This window comes from Capricornis sumatraensis, chromosome 20 (assembly GCF_032405125.1).
Source record: "Capricornis sumatraensis isolate serow.1 chromosome 20, serow.2, whole genome shotgun sequence".
In the NCBI taxonomy this organism is placed as follows: domain Eukaryota; kingdom Metazoa; phylum Chordata; class Mammalia; order Artiodactyla; family Bovidae; genus Capricornis; species Capricornis sumatraensis.
The window spans coordinates 69,939,918-69,956,184 of record NC_091088.1 but is presented as its reverse complement, the minus strand read 5'-3'; the positions used below and the strand labels follow the sequence as shown (position 1 = coordinate 69,956,184).

The following is a 16,267-nucleotide window of genomic DNA, read 5'->3' as shown; positions in this document are numbered from 1 at the left end:
TTTGGAACCTTTAGGTCCCTCTGACATGGTGGTTGTTGTTCAGTCACCCAGTCGTGTCTGACTCTTTGCGACCCCACGGACTGCAGCATGCCAGTCTTCCCTGTCTATCATCAATTCCCGGAGCTTGCTCAGACTCATGTCCATCAAGTCAGTGATGCCATCCAACCGTCTCATCCTCTCGTCCCGTTCTCCTCCTGCCTTCAATCTTTCCCAGCATCTGACACGGTGGTGCCCATTTACTTGGTTGCTTGTTTAGGGTCTCTTTCCAGGCTCCGAGTGTGAGCACCTGTTGCTGCTCTCTGCTAAGACACAGAGCAGCTGAGCCTGTAAGAGGTGCTCAACGAATGGTTGAGTGAATGAATGGGTCTCCCCCTCAGGTGCTCAGGCCACACTTATAATAGTCTTTCTCCCAACTGTGGCCCACAGGGCTGTACTAGCTCTGCCCCTCGCTTGCCGCCACGCTTCCCCTTCTGCTCTTCCCGTGCTCGCTGCATTCATTCCTGCCCGGTGTGCAGCTTTTGCTCTTCATTTCGCTTTGTCTGATCCCGGCTCTCTGCAGGGCTGTCTCTCACCCCTCCCTGTGCCTCAGTGTCTCCTCAGGATGGTCTTTTCCCAGCAGTTTTCCTTCTGGCTGAGATACCCCTGGCTCCCACCTGCCCATCTTCTGGAAACTCTCTGCCATCTTTTGCTGAATGTTCAACTCTCACATCTTGTGGCCTCTAGTGGAAGCATGGAGTCCTAACCACTGGACCATCAGGGAATTTCCGGTGGCGACTTGCTGGAGCTGCCTGGACCTCAGGCCTCCGCCTGAGACACAGAGTTGATGATGGCCTTTACCTTGTGGGCCGAGTGGGGGGACTAGTAAAAGTCAAAAAGGACATGGCACACTTCACTGTGCCGGCCCTCCCGCATCTGGTGCGTGAACATGTTATTTTCTCTTTAGTTCTCAGAATCACAGCACATTGGGAATGAGCATAGTATTAATGGTGACACTGATGCTTGGAGAAATGATGAGATGTTGTGCCTACGGTCACGCTGCCAGCAAGTGTCAGACTTCAGACTCTTCATCTGAACCCCGGATCTCTGGCCCAGAGCAAGGGATCTGCAGTCACTTGAACGTCAGCGGGTGAAGCCCTCAGCCTGGGCAGGCGCTCAGACCGCGTGAGGGCAGCTCAGGTGCTGTCGCTGCTGTGGCCATTGTTGGAATTGCATCTTGAGCATTTTTCCCAGAGCACTTACTCTGCCCCCCGACCTCGTGGAACACCACTGTCTGTGTCATCTCCCGTGGCCTCCTTCACCTGAGGCTTTCCTCTCAGCCACAACTGCTTTATGCCCCAAGGCTGCACCTGCTTCCCCCTGAACCCAGCCCAGAACTTGGCCATCAGCAGGCCTCACAGTGACAGGCTGGATCCCACCCAAGTGCACATCACCAATGTTGCCGTGTTTGACTCTCCAGGCGGTGGTGACCCTCAAGGACGTGGCCGTGACCTTTACCCGGGAGGAGTGGGGACAACTTGACCTGGACCAGAGGACCCTGTTCCGGGAGGTGATGCTGGAGACCTGCGGGCTCCTGGTCTCCCTGGGTACGTGCTCAGCTCTTAGACCTGTGCGGAGCCCAGCCTCCTGCTGGTTTCTGGCTGATCAGAAGGTCACAGGAGTCACCTTTGCTGCTCCCCACAGCCCCTGGAGTTTGCTGGGCCCTCCTACTCCTGCCTGGTCTGTGTATATAGCAGGGATCAGAGGGATAGAAGCAGTGTCCCTGTGAACACCAGCCCTCATCCCGGTGCCCAATACCCTGGGGCATCAGTCTGAGGTCCCTGTTCTTGACTCCTCTGCCGGGAAGCTGACTGCCCCAACCTGGTGGGGTCACGTGTCCCCACAGCCAGGTAGCAGGGCTGCTCTCTGAAGGGAGGGGGTGGGTCAGGCAGAGCCTCATGGCCTTTGTGATCAGGGCCACAAGGGACCTCCCTGACCAGCACAGTCTCAGCAGAGAGGCCCCCTGGTTGGCATGACCCTCACCTGTGTCCAGGGGCCCTGGTGGGTTGCGTGGGGCAGTCTTTGGAGGGCCAGGAAGAGATTTCTCAGGAGGCTGTATATGCTCGGAATCATCAAATGACAGTTCAGACTCTTTGTCCCCTAGCGTGGAATCAAGTGGCGGACACGTGAGTGGCACCACTGACAGTTATCCACAGTGAAGCACTAGGGGACACTTTTGCTTTCCATCCCCACAACGTGCTGATTGTGTAGAGGTCTTCATTCTAATGGGAGTTGTGCTTCTACTGCCGCAAAAGAACGACTCCTTTGTCCTGGAAGGTGACCCTGCCAATCGGCTACTTTGTGCTCCTCAAACTTCGGAATCAACAGGGAGAGAGTTACCGTGCTGGCTCGGGTTGCAGGAGCTGATTCCAGGAGCAAACTGGACTGTGCTTCCCACTGCTACTTGCGCAAAGGAAGCGTGTGTCTGGAACGCAGGGGTCCCTGAAGACGTCTTATTGTGACCCATGATTAACCTCAATGAAAACTATACCAGCCTAATTTAGGCAGGACAACTCATAGCCCAGACCCTTCAGGAACGAATGATTGGTCACCTCAGTTCAGTTCAGTCGCTCAGTTGTGTCCGACTCTTTGCGACCCCATGAATTATTCAGTGGTTAGGAGTCTGCATTTTCACTGCAGTGACCCAGGTTCACTCCCTGGTTAGGGAACTAATCCTGTAAGTCACCTAGCACAGCCAAAAAAAAAAAGCTGACTTCATATCTCAATCTTTATTCACTATATATCATTAAACTGATAGTATTTGGTTCTGTTTCATGCTTTGGTATTTTGGCCCCTAGACATGTGAAATCTTGGCTTCCTGACCATGGATTGAACCCACATCACTGGAAGGTGAAGTCTTAACCACCGGACCACCAGGGAAGTTCCTGTATATCATAGTATTTGGTTATAGGATATCCAGCACAAGAGTGACCATCGCCCAAGGAATCTGCATCCTTTCTTTAGAAAATGTTAGTGTATTTTCTGTCGTACATAGGATAGTTGTATCATGATAGGTGGAAGTATGACCTTGTTGTCTTTATTTGGAGAATTTTATATTCAACTTGACTAGGGTGTATGACATCTAGATGTTATTCAAACACCAGTCTAGCTTTTGCTGTGAAACTTTTTTTATGGACTAAGCACCTATATTTTTTATTTATAATTTTTAAATTCATATATCAAATACATATTCAAAAGGTATGACCTCAACTTAATGGAATATTGTCCCTTAAGAAAGTAGGGGAAAAAAGAAAGTAGAAAAGTAAGGCAAATTAAACAAGACTTGGATTCAGTAGCATACTGAAAATTTTAGTAAAACTAAACATCTATTTAATATTGAGCTGGAGGTTATAGTCACCATAACGAGGCAATAAAAAGAAATAAAATTACTTCTTGTTAAGGGTAAAATAAAATTGATCTAATTGATCTAGCTGGGCTGGAAGAAGCATCAGCTGGAATCAAGATTGCCAGGAGAAATATCAGTAACCTCAGATATGCAGATGACATCACCGTTATGGCAGAAAGTAAAGAACTAAAGAGCCTCTTGATGAAACTGAAAGAGGAGAGTGAAAAGGTGGCTTAAAGCTGAACATTCATAAAACAAAGATCATGGCATCTGGTCCCATCACTTCATGGCAAATAGATGGGGAAACAGTGGCTGACTTTATTTTGGGGGCTCCAAATTCACTGCAGATGGTGACTGCAGCCATGAAATTAAAAGACACTTACTCCTTGGAAGAAAAGTTATGACCAACCTAGACAGCATATTAAAAAGCAGAGACATTACTTTGTCAACAAAAGTCCGTCTAGTCAAGGCTATGATTTTCCCAGTAGTCATGTATGGATGTGAGAGTTGGACTGTAAAGAAAGCTGAGTGCCGAAGAATTGATGCTTTTGAACTGTGGTGTTGAAGAAGACTCTTGAGAGTCCCCTGGACTGCAAGGAAATCCAACCAGTCCATCCTAAAGAAATCAGTCCTGAGTGTTCATTGGAAGGACTGATGTTGAAGCTGAAACACTAATACTTTGGCCACCTGATGCAAAGAGCTGACTCATTTGAAAAGACCCTGATGCTGGGAAAGATTGAGGGCAGGAGGAGAAGGGGATGACAGAGGATGAGATGGTTGGATGCCATCACCGACCCAATGAAGATGAGATTGGGTAAACTCAGAGTTGGTGATGGACAGGGAGGCCTGGCATGCTGCAGTTCATGGGGTCAGCAAAGAGTTGGACACGACTGAATGACTGAACTGAAAATTGACCTATGGAGAAAATTGTATGAGATCTACCAAAAAAAAAAACATATACAGTGGAATACAGAAAGTGAAAGTGAATACTATCCAGCCATCAATAACGATGAAAAATTTCCATTCACAACAACATGGATAGACTTGGAGAGTATTATGCTCATTGAAATAAGTCAGACACAGAAAGAGAAATTCAGTAGGATATCACTTATTTGTGGGTTTTTTGTTTTTTTTTTTGGCCATGCTGCATGGCCTAGGGGATCTTCGTTCACCAGCCTGCGTTTGAACCTGTGCCCCCCGCAGTGGCAGTGTAACATCTTAACCACTGCACTGCCAGGAGAGTCTCCAGGGGAATTCTTAAGTGAAAAGCTATAGTCTAGAACAGTGTACAAAGTATACCATGTTTTTTGAGTCATGTAGAAGTAAAAATATCTAGGGACAGAGATTTAACAGTTTGGAAAGACAGGAATGTAAGTTATCACATTTTATGTTATAGTTTTAGTTTGTAGAAATTTAAGTGTTTTCTATAATGTTTAAACAGCATTCAATCAAAATAGAGTTTAAAAATCCATAAAATCAATAGTAAAATTGAAGAAAAAGTGAGAGAGGCTGTATGTTATATTGCTGGCACATCTAGGACAAAGAAAAGTGGCTTTAAAACCTGGAGGAGGGACTTCCCCGCAGTCCAGTGGTCAAGACCCTGAGTCTCACTGTAGAGGGCATTAGTTTGATCCCTGGTCAGGGAACTTAAGATCCTACATGCCATGTGATGTGGCCAAGAAATAAAAATAAAAACGCTGAGAAATAAACATACACACACTTGAGTACAAATGTAACTAGGGGGATCTGGATAAGTTCAGGTGATAGTGTCAAAGTCAAGATCATTGTTGCGCTATCGTAATATAGTCTTCCTGTTAGGGAAACTGGGTAAAGTACACACAGGATTTCTGCATGTGAGTCACTGATTTTCACCATAAATATTTCAATTTAAAAAATCCAAGGGAGGAGGAATTCCCTCGTGCCCCAGTGATTAGGACTCTGTGCTTTCTTTCATTTGAATCAACCCCTTTTTAAAGATTGATAATTTACTCTAGTGGTGGTGCCTGGGCTTCTCTTCTTGAAGAGCAGGAGCTCTGGGGCTTCAGTAGTTGCAACTCACAGGCTCTAGAGCTCCGGCTTAGTTGTTGCGGCACACAGGCTTAGTGATTCCTCAACATGTGAAATCCTCCCAAACTAGGCATCAAACCTGTGTCCCCTGAATTGGCAGGCAGATCCTGATACACTGCACCACCAGAGAAGTCCTTGAATCAACACCTTTATGTCAACTTTTTAAAAATCAAATCTGAAAGTCATACTCTTTGATTTTGGATTAAAAGAAGTAACATCTACATTTATTACTTTGCAGCTGTATTTTCATTATTCTCATCACGATAGATTATGTAACTCAAGTTATTCATGATTTTATAGAAGAAAACTCAAGCTTGATAAACATATATGAACCTGTAAGGACACGACTCCTGACTGGTGAAAGCGATCATCTCACTAGCAGGGACTATGGGCAACTGGACATCAGTGAGGATGTGTGACAAGGAATACACAGGAGAAGTCCACTCCGCACTGTCAAGCAGGGGCTGTTCTCAGATCTTACTGAACATTTGTGTGAAGTTGTCATTTCTGTCTGGAAGGATCCTCACCAGTTTTGAGCAGTGTTCCTTCCTGGGTTGGGGACTTGGTGAGGGAAGAGTGCAGTATATCAATCTCATTATTCAGTTTATACTCAAGTGGTTTCTTCAAAATATTCACAGTAAACCTGAGTGTTATACTACTACTTAAGGTTGTAGGAAATATAACCAGTGTGATGAAAATAAGTCACAAAAGTAGAAAACAAAGCAAAATAAGGGACAAAGGAAAGAACCAGGAATCTTGATAAGAGTCCCAAAATGAAGTTAAATAACAAAGACATGTCAGTAGAATTTACTGTGGAAATTAGGGCATTTGCATAAACCTGAGTCTGACACCTGTGACATTGCTGAGGTTATGGATCGCTCCACTCTTAATGACCTCCAGGGAGTCACAAGCAGTAATGACTGATAACTTCCCCTGATCATACAGGTTCTGTGGAGACACAAAGGTTCTAAACTAAATGCCCCCTTCTCATTGAGTGTAGGGTGATGCCATTCTTCCAAAATGTCTGGTCCCAGGTTTTCTGTTTAAAAAAATTATAGATGGGATGTTACTGAGATGAAACCAGAGTACGGCCAGTGATAGAGATAAATATGTGATAGATATTTAAGTCGGTTTCCCAGGTGGTTCAGTGGTAAAGCACCCACCTGCCAATGCAGGAGACCAGGGTTCAATTGCTGGGTGAAGGTCCCCTGGAGAAGGAAATGGCAACCCACTCCTAGGTATTCTTGCTTGGAGAATCTGAAGGACAGAAGGAGCCTGGCAGGCTACAGTCCATGGGGTCGCAAAAGTGTTGGACACGACTGAGCAACTGAGCATGCGTGCATATAAATAGAAAATAGAGATACAGGTAGATGGTGGGTGGATGACAGAAGAATGGATCCATTTTGACAGGTAAGGAATGGAAGCCAAGGCCCCAAAAGGACAGAGTGTTGATTACTATGAGAAAGAGAATATCCAAGTACTTGAGATGCAATGAACAGCTTCCACTAAGGCTAGAAATGTAGATACACATCATTAAAGGCTCCGTAACATGCCCCAATCCACAGAAACTACACAGACCCTAGGACTTCCCAGATGGCTCAGTAGTAAAATTCTGCCTGCAGTGCAGGAGACGTGGGTTCAGTCCTGGTCGGGAAGATACCCTGGAGGAAGGCATGGAAACACACTCCAGTTTTCTTGCCTGGAGGATCCCATGGACAGAGGAGGCTGGTGATCCATGGGGTCATAAAGAGTTGGACACGACTAAAGCAACTAAACACATATGCACACAGAACCTAGGTGTTGACCTAGACTGGGAGCTCATCTTTATCTTATTACTTACAACCTACCTCATCTTGACGGCTTCCCTCATGACTCAGTAATCTGCGTACAATTCAGGAGACTTGGGTTTGATTCCTGAATCAGGAAGATCCCCTGGAGAAGGAAATGACAACTTCAGTATTGTTGCCTGGAGAATCCCAAGGAGAGGAGTCTGGCAGGCTACAGTCCTTAGGATTGCAAAGAGTCAGACACAAATGAACAACTAACATTTTCACTGTCACCTTATCTAGAGGAGAGGGGGGAGGTTACAGGCATTCCTGAAGCACCTTGATGAGGAGCAACTTGCCTCTGGTTCAGCAATTGCCTTTCCTGTTTTTATGGGTTTGTTCTTGTCTGTCTGTATCTATATGTATCCATAGATATGATCTATCTAAGGTGTTTTTTTTTATTGTCCTAACGTCAGTAAGTAAAATTTAAAGAACAATTAATCTTGGGTTTCCTGAGATAAACATCTTCTAAGAATCAGACACCTGAAATGAAGAGATACTTACCTGAAATGAAGAGATACTTACCAAATGTGTTTGCTTCCAGGACAAGGTCTGCCATGGCAACCTCTGTGCATCTGCAGTGAGGACACGTAAGCCTGAGATAAAGGTTTAGACCCCCTATGATGTCATCTGGCCCTGGCAAAGTGACCACCTGTAAGTGCACCAGCAGTTGTTTGTGTAGGGTCTGGAAACAAACTCTGAAAAATGTTTGGGGCTGTGTAACTACCAAGAACTATGGAAAATGCTCCGTGTGACAGATATCTGTCAGAAGTGGAAGAAAGTGATGACGGGAAACTGGTTTTTGAAATAATCAAAATCCCACGAGAATGTATGGGCGAAAAAACCCCTGAGTTCTACTCAGTGAGGGAAGGAAAATGCCTACTGGGGATTTTTAAATTGATTTAAAGGCTTTTTGCAAAACATGATTTCTTCCCATAACTCAGCACTCAGGGCAGGGAAACTGAAGGAAAAAGCGGAGTGAGGAGAGTTATAAAGTATATCCACAGGTGTACAAATGAGTAAGTATGTATTTGTATATGTATAAGTATTCAATTTGTTCTATATTTCAAGATATTAATATATATCCTAGGAGTTTCAGACATGTTTCTAGGAATATGGAATATGTCAGTGCACAACATTTAAATACATATTTCCCTGCTGGAACTTAGTATTTGATAGAAAAATACAATAAGCCGTTCTTCTATTTAAGTTGCATAGTGTCATAGAAGGTGATGGTTCCTAAGGAAGTAAGGGCAGCAAATGGGTGATTAAAAAAAATAATGAGTTTATGATGAGTCCAGTCATTGAGTGTCTATATTTGTACTACTAGTGAAGATGAAAACTAAGGACATACTATAGATGGTTTATTTCCTCCTTTCCAATTGCTTCATATTTTTATTTTGCCTTTTAATGAAATTGGAACTCCAGGATAATGCTGAATTGAGAACAATGAGCAGCTGTCCTTCTTTTATGCTAATAGGAATATTTTAATAATGGTTCAAAAATACAGTATTTATAACTTTTTGTAGATGTTATTTATAAAATGATTAAGGATTGCTTCTATCTGCAGTTTGATATCTCTCTCGGTGTACTAGCACTCAACAATTCACAAAGGAAAAGAAATTTAATTCCCATTCATAGTATTACCAGATTTAGAAAACACATATGCAAGACCAATAAAAAGAAATCTAAAAACACTGTTAACAAAAATTAAGATCTAAATAAAAGGAGACTTATCATGTTTATGGATTGGGACACTCAGTATTTCTTCCTAAATTGAAAATTAATAAGGAAATGTCCCGGTGGTCCAATGGTTAGAACTCTTGTGTTTTCACTGCCATTGCCTCGGTTGAGGGACTCTAGATCCTGTAAGCCACATAGCATGGCCAAAAATCAAAAATAAAAACAAACCAATGCAATCCCAGTCAAACTCCTAATAGGATTTTTGTACTGTATAAACTAGAAGGTGGATTCTAAACTTCATATGAAAAGCAAAGATCCAAGAATGACTATGAAGACTTTGAAGAAAAAAAAAAAGGAAGTCAAGGGAGTACACAACTTTGATTTCAAGACATATTATGAAAACAAATTAGTCAATACATGAAAATACTGGCATAAATAAAGTAGGTAAATGCAACAGAATAGAAATTCCAAAAATAAACATACATAAATGATTCACCTTCAATAAAGTACTAAAGCAATTCGGGGGAAAGGCGTAATCTTTAAATCACTATCATGGCAGGAATTGGGTGTCCATATTTTAAAAAATAATCTCCACAATTAACTGAAAATAATTCCCTTACATCAGTAAAAACCCCAAACCATAAAAGTTACAGGAGGAAGCAAGGGAAAAAGTAAAGAGAATAACAAATTAGACTACAATAAAATTAAAAACTTTTTCTCTGGATGTGATTGAAAAGACGAAACCAACTCTGGAAGACTGTATTGCTAAGTATTTCCATTAGAGTACCTTAATCAGTAAGCAATGACAAAATGTCAAAACTCACTAATTAGAACAAGTTATATGAACAGAAATGTCAAGAATGATATGTCGATGGAAATCAACACATGGAAGACCACTTGGCATCACATCATTAGAGAAATGCAAATTAAAATCACTTGGTCCCACTATGCAACTATGGTGTCACTAAAACTGGAAAGCCTGAACATACCAAGTAAGAATGTAAAGGACAGGATCTTGGCTTATGGTGCTTCTGATGAGACTATAAAAGGACACCACCACTTTTAGAAGAGTTGGACTGACCTACATGAGTGTAACATTCACTTACTCTAGATGAGGAGTTGCGCTACTAGGTATTAACTCAAGTGAAGGAAAGCATGAGTCCAGAAGGCATTTCTCCAGTGTGACCATTGGTGGCGCAGTGGTAAAGAGTCCACCTGCCAGTACAAGAGGCATGGGTTCAGTCCTTTGGGCTGGAAGATCCCCTGGAGTAGGAAATGGCAACCCAATCCAATAGTCTTGCCTGGAGAGTCCCATGGACAGAGGAGCCTGGCAGGCTATAGTTCACAGGGTTGCAAAGAGTTGGACATGATAGAGCGACTGAGTGTGCGCGCGCACACACGCACACATGCACACGATCATGACCTTGGAGCTGTGTACAAAGAACTACACGCATAAGGCCTTTCTCCACTGTGGGTTCTCTGGTGGACAATTAGACTTGTTTTGTAACTGTAAGGCTTCCCACACTCATTGCACTGAAAGGGCTTCACTCCAGTGTGGATCCTCTGGTGGACAATTAGACTTGTTTTGTTACTGTAGGGCTTCCCACATTCACTGCACTGGAAAGGCTTTGCTCTAGTGTGGACGTTTTGGTGGCTAATTAGTGTGTTCTTCAGCTTGAAGGCTTTCCCACATTCATTGCACACATAGGGTCTTTCTCCAGTGTGGATTCTCTGGTGCTCATCGAGTGTGATTTTCCTCTTGAACCCTTTCCCACATTCACTGCACTCATAACGCCTCTGTGAAGTGTGAACATTCTGGTGTTTGTTGAGGGCAAAGCTGCTCATAAACAAATTCCCACATTTCTTACAGGCATAAACTTTTTCTCCACTGTGGATTCTCTGGTGGACAATAAGACTCTTTTTGTTGACATAAGCTTTCCCACACTCACCACACATATAAGGCCTTTCTCCAGTGTGAGTTCTCTGGTGGATAATAAGACTTGTTTTGTAACTAAAGGACTTCCCACATTCAGTGCACATAAAAGGCTTTTCTCCAGTGTGTATTCTCTGGTGCACAAGGAGTTTATTTCTGTACAGGAAGAGCTTCCCACATTCACTGCACTTATGAGGTTTCTCTCCAGTGTGGACTTTTTGGTGCTGGACAAGTGAATCCTTGCGGGCATAAGCTTTCCCACATTCCTGACACTCATAGGGTCTTTCTCCAGTGTGGACTCTTTGGTGCTGAACAAGCTTACATTTGTAGATGAAGACTTTCCCACATTTACTGCAATCGAAAGGCTTTTCTCCTGTGTGAACTCTCCGATGATGAGAGAGACCCCCCCGGAGTCTAAAGAATTTCCCGCAATCATTGCACTTGTATGGCTTTTCTCCAGTGTGAACTCTTAGGTGCTCTGTGAATTTGTACTTCTTACTGAAGGCTTTGCCACATTCGCTGCATTTGTAATGCCCTTGCCCAAGGTGAGAGGCTCCCCTGCTCTGCCTGCTTCTGCGTGGATGCTCTCCATCGTGGGAGGGCTGGTGCTGGAGAAAGCCAAGGCTACCGAGGAAATCCTCCTCAACCTCTCCACATGTGAACACAGTGTCAGGTACAAAGATCTTGCAGCTTGTCACGAGCAAGGCCCCATTCTCGTCCTTCCTGAGACGTTTCTCTCCACTTAGCTGTGTCTGGCACTGCTGCAAGTGAGAAGTAAGCATTTTCCCAGAAGCCCCAGAAGAGGGCAGGGTTTTCTCCACCAGAGCACACATGTCAGTGGAAGTGACAGCCTTCAGGATAGATGAGTCCACCCGTGGATTCCTGTCTCGTGTCACTTGTTCTGCAGAAACACATTGTTCAGAACAGGGCTCTTCAGTATCTCCTCCACGCCAACACCCTGAAACCATAAAAAATGCTGGTAAGTATGGAGACTCTGGTGGGGAAGGATACATGTAGGAATGAGCCCATGTGTTTGTGTTCAAAACAAGGGAGGAAGGGTCAAGCGGTAGAAGGGGATACTATGCATTTCTTAGCCCCTGGTGGTCACAAAAATAGAAATGTTTCAAACCAAGGAGAACACGGGATATGGAGCTGTGCCAGGAGGAGACCCTGGAACAACTCAGTCCTTGGCCAGTGGCAGTCAGCAGGGTTTTCTGGTGGAGACAAGTGTCAGCTCTGTAGAACTGATGTGTGTCCTAATCCAGGAAAATGCAATTATATCTGTTTGCCTGGTGTTCAAATACCATACAAGAAAACATGCAACTTTAAAACCACATTAAACATATACGATATACTAAACACAGAATATGGGAGAACGTTTCAAAGAGAGAGGGAGAGGGCAGGTGTGGAGGACACTAAGGCAAAAGACAGAGCAGTGAGAAGTCACAGTGAAAGGATGAGTGGGCCCAGTGTCCACACAGGGAAGAAAAGAAAGAAGAGAGGGTGACCATGATGAATCTGGGCGCTAAAACACCAGTGGGCAAAGGACATTTCCCTGTAGGATTAGAAATGACCTATAATGTGCGGTCCTACAGCCCCTGCTCACCAGGCCCAGGATCCAGTAACCCTCTTCCAATGACTAGAGAAGTGTCTACCTCATCAGGGACCCAGGGCCACCTCCATCCCCAGGTCAGGTTGGGTGACTGTGAAACTTACTAGATCAAAGGCCTGAAGGGAAAATGGGGTCATTATGAGAAAGACACTGGCCCAGGGTCAATCAACCAATGACAGACTTCAGGAAAAAAAAAAAAAATATATATATATATATATATATACATATATATAGCACTAGAACCTTAAGTAGTCTTCCAAAAATAACCTAGTGTTGACCATAAATGCTGACCACATGTCTCTAATTCCTGAGACAAGCAGTGCACACAAAAAGGGTTAAAGCCTGTGACATAGATTTTCCACCCAGCAGAACAGTCAATACACAAGTGATGGCAACACAAACTGGAAGTGGACAAACAGTTAACAAGCCTCCGAGACCAAACTCTTCTGTGAAAGGCTTCAGGGCATGTGATACAGGACTAGACATGCACAGGTTGGGGCACAAAGCTCAAATGCCAGGAAGCCAGGGAAGGAAGCAGTGTCCATGGCCCAGGCTGGGAAGGCTGGAGTGAGCCAAGCAGAGAGAAGGGCCGAGACCAGCACGAGCGGTGTGTGCGGACGCAGTTCTTACCCAGGGAGGCTATCAGGGACAGGTTCTCCAGCATGACATCATAGTACAGGATTCTCTGAGCCTCGCCAAGGAGCCCCCACTCCTCCTGGGAGAAGGACACCGCCACATCATCAAAGGTCACAGGGCCCTGTCAGGAGGGGGACATGAGTTCACAGCGGCCTCTGTAACCAAAACACTCCCTGCCACCCCCCCCAGGCTTCATGGCACCAACACTGTGACCTCAGGGTCTGGAATCTGACATGGTCCACCTGCTGTCCACCTGCTCAGGAGTATCTTCACACCTGGACCCCGCCCCCACCTGATCTCCAGATGTGTGTCTAGTTGTACACCTGACACCTCCCGTGAGGCACCCCTGCCACATCTCAGACTCAGCACGGGGATACCTAATTCTGGACAGTCCTGCTCATCACTCCTACTTTTTGTTGGCTGCACCAGCTCTTATCTGCGGTATATGGGATCTAGTTCCCTGACCAGGGATCGAACCCTGGGCCCCCTACATTGGGAGCGCAGAGTCTTGGCCCCTGGACCACCAAGGAAGTCCCGTCACTCCCACTTCTCACTTCCCGTCTCAGACACAGTGTCCCTACTCTCACCCAAAGGCAAATGTCGTGGCATCATGTCAGACGACTGTCTCTCACCGTGCACAGCAGAAAATCATCCAGCTCCTCAGGCTGCCACCCTAGGAAAGGCTCTGCTCTGTCTTCATCCACCCACGTCCTGGGTCCTGCAGTTTGCTGGACACGCCCCACTTGGTCTCACCTCCAGGCACACGGACAGGCTGGCTCCAGTCCCAGGAATATCTCACCACCTCACCTTCTCCAGTGGATACAGGAGACCACCTTAGTACTACTTCACGGGTCCTGTGCCTGAGGTGACCCCAGGGCCAGAACTAAAGCCCAACAACCCCAGGATGACTGTCTCCTGTATCTGTGTGTCAATACCAGGGGTGGGATGACATCAGATGTACTGGGGCTTCTTCCACTTACCTGTCCAGGGACCATAAAGGTTGCTGCTACCATGGGAACCTGTGAAAAGAGGGAGGGGAGGATCTGAGATCAGGGTCATCTTGGTGAGGATGGAAAGACAGAGCTGTGTCCTCCCTTCCCTTTCCTGAAGACGAGTCACTCAGGCTGACCTCTGACCTCACAGCTATAACCTGACAACTCAGATAGCCTTTAATAAAGACTCAACCTCTTTGAGATTCAGTGTCTTCAGGTGTAAAAGGGCAACACTTAAAAGGTCTATCTCCTAATGTTGTGAAAACATCAAATGCATTATTAACCTCTCCCAGACTAAGATTCACTATGACATAACACAGGATTAAGGTCTGTCTAGTCAAGGCTATGGTTTTTCCTGTGGTCATGTATGGATGTGAGAGTTGGACTGGGAAGAAGGCTGAGCGCTGAAGAATTGATGCTTTTGAACTGTGGTGTTGGAGAAGACTCTTGAGAGTCCCTTGGACTGCAAGGAGATCCAACCAGTCCATTCTGAAGGAGATCAACCCTGGGATTTCTTTGGAAGGAATGATGCTAAAGCTGAAACTCCAGTACTTTGGACACCTCATGCGAAGAGTTGACTCATTGGAAAAGACTCTGATGCTGGGAGGGATTAGGGGCAGGAGGAGAAGGGGATGACAGAGGATGAGATGGCTGGATGGCATCACTGACTCGATGGACGTGAGTCTGAGTGAACTCCGGGAGTTGGTGATGGACAGGGAGGCCTGGAGTGCTGCGATTCATGGGGTCGCAAAGAGTCGGACACGACTGAGTGACTGAACTGAACTGAAGATTTCTATAAATTTTTTTTTTATCAGGATTTCCTTACATGTCTTTCAAGGCTTTCTGAGACAAAGTATCTCTTTTCCACCACCAATTATTTGATTTCATGACAGAATTCACTCTTATTATTACACTCCCTAAAATACATGACCATAGGTTTAAGAGCTCAGTCCCATAAACTGCCCTCTTCTGAGAAGCCAGTTCCAATCCCTGGCCCCCAGGCTACCAGTTCTTCAGTCAAACTGGCTACAAATTCAGGAATTCCCCTGAACCTGTCAGTATTGATAATTCGATAAAATAACCTATGAAAGTTAGGAAAACACTTTTCTCACTTCCGGCTTACTGTAATGGATACAACTTAGAACAGCCCAATGGAAGGGATGTCTAGGTCTAGGTAGAGGGGGTGGAGGGCAGAAGGGGGTTTCAGGCCTTTTCAGTACATGCCACCCTCCCAGGACTTCCATCATTTCAAGGTGTTCGGCAATCTTGAGGCTCCTTGAATTTCATTCATTTTTATACATAATCTCCAGTTCCCCTCTGATTCTTGGGAACTTCCACGTGGGGCTGAGAATTTAGCCTTCTATTCCCCTTATTTCCTGGTGACCAGTCCAATTCTAAGTCACCTCAATTATAAACAAACGCCTGTGCGAAACAGGGGCAAGTTTTAACAAAGAACAGCCCTAAAGCTAGGAAATTCCAAGGAGCCCAAGATAAAACCTAAACATATGTATATTATTATAGCACAGATATTCATTCTCATTTTAAACAGTGAGTACTTGCTTATACAAGATTAACTTGTTAAATCTACATATTTTTAACCTTATAGTTTCCCGGAAAAGCTGAGGCACCTATGCCCTTGACTGAACCTAAGACTGACTGACTGGTCAGCATCGCCCAATTTTTGTGGCTCCAAAAGGAATAGACAGTCATCTGGCTGAGTATTCATCACAGTCAATGTACACAACCTCACCCCTCCTTCTCCACCTCCTTCCCAGCCAAAGCTCTTTACTCCTTATACCCACCCTTGCTTTCTTAGAAAGCCCTAGAGCCTCAGGACCCTCCCATTTTCAGGCAGCATCTGAAAGTCCTATCCACTCTGCCCTCGAGCCCCACCTCTTCTTTCATCTCAGGTCCTCTTTCACAGAAAAGTGAAAAGATTTTCCCACCTAAATTTGAGATCCAGACTTAGGTGTCACAAGGACATCCTTGAGCCAGTGACCTCCTCCCTCAATTCCAGACTATAGATTCTACCAGCCCCTACATTACCTCAATTTTGGAATCTCAGAAATAGCATGTCTCAAATTCAACTTTTCTTCTCTCCCTAAAACTGACTTCTCACATCAGTGTGGTCTCAGG

General features: G+C 45.0%; 1 protein-coding gene across 1 annotated transcript; it reads right to left on the bottom strand.

Annotated features, from left to right (window-relative positions):
• Nucleotides 1–10,374: 10,374 nt before the first annotated feature.
• On the bottom strand, nt 10,375–11,724 carry LOC138096982 (zinc finger protein 419-like). Its single transcript, XM_068993198.1, has 2 exons — nt 11,107–11,724; nt 10,375–11,025 (listed from the first exon to the last, which is right to left on the bottom strand). Exons 1-2 carry the CDS (start codon nt 11,722–11,724, stop codon nt 10,375–10,377), a joined length of 1,269 nt encoding a protein of 422 aa, XP_068849299.1.
• Between the last annotated feature and the right edge of the window lie 4,543 nt (nt 11,725–16,267).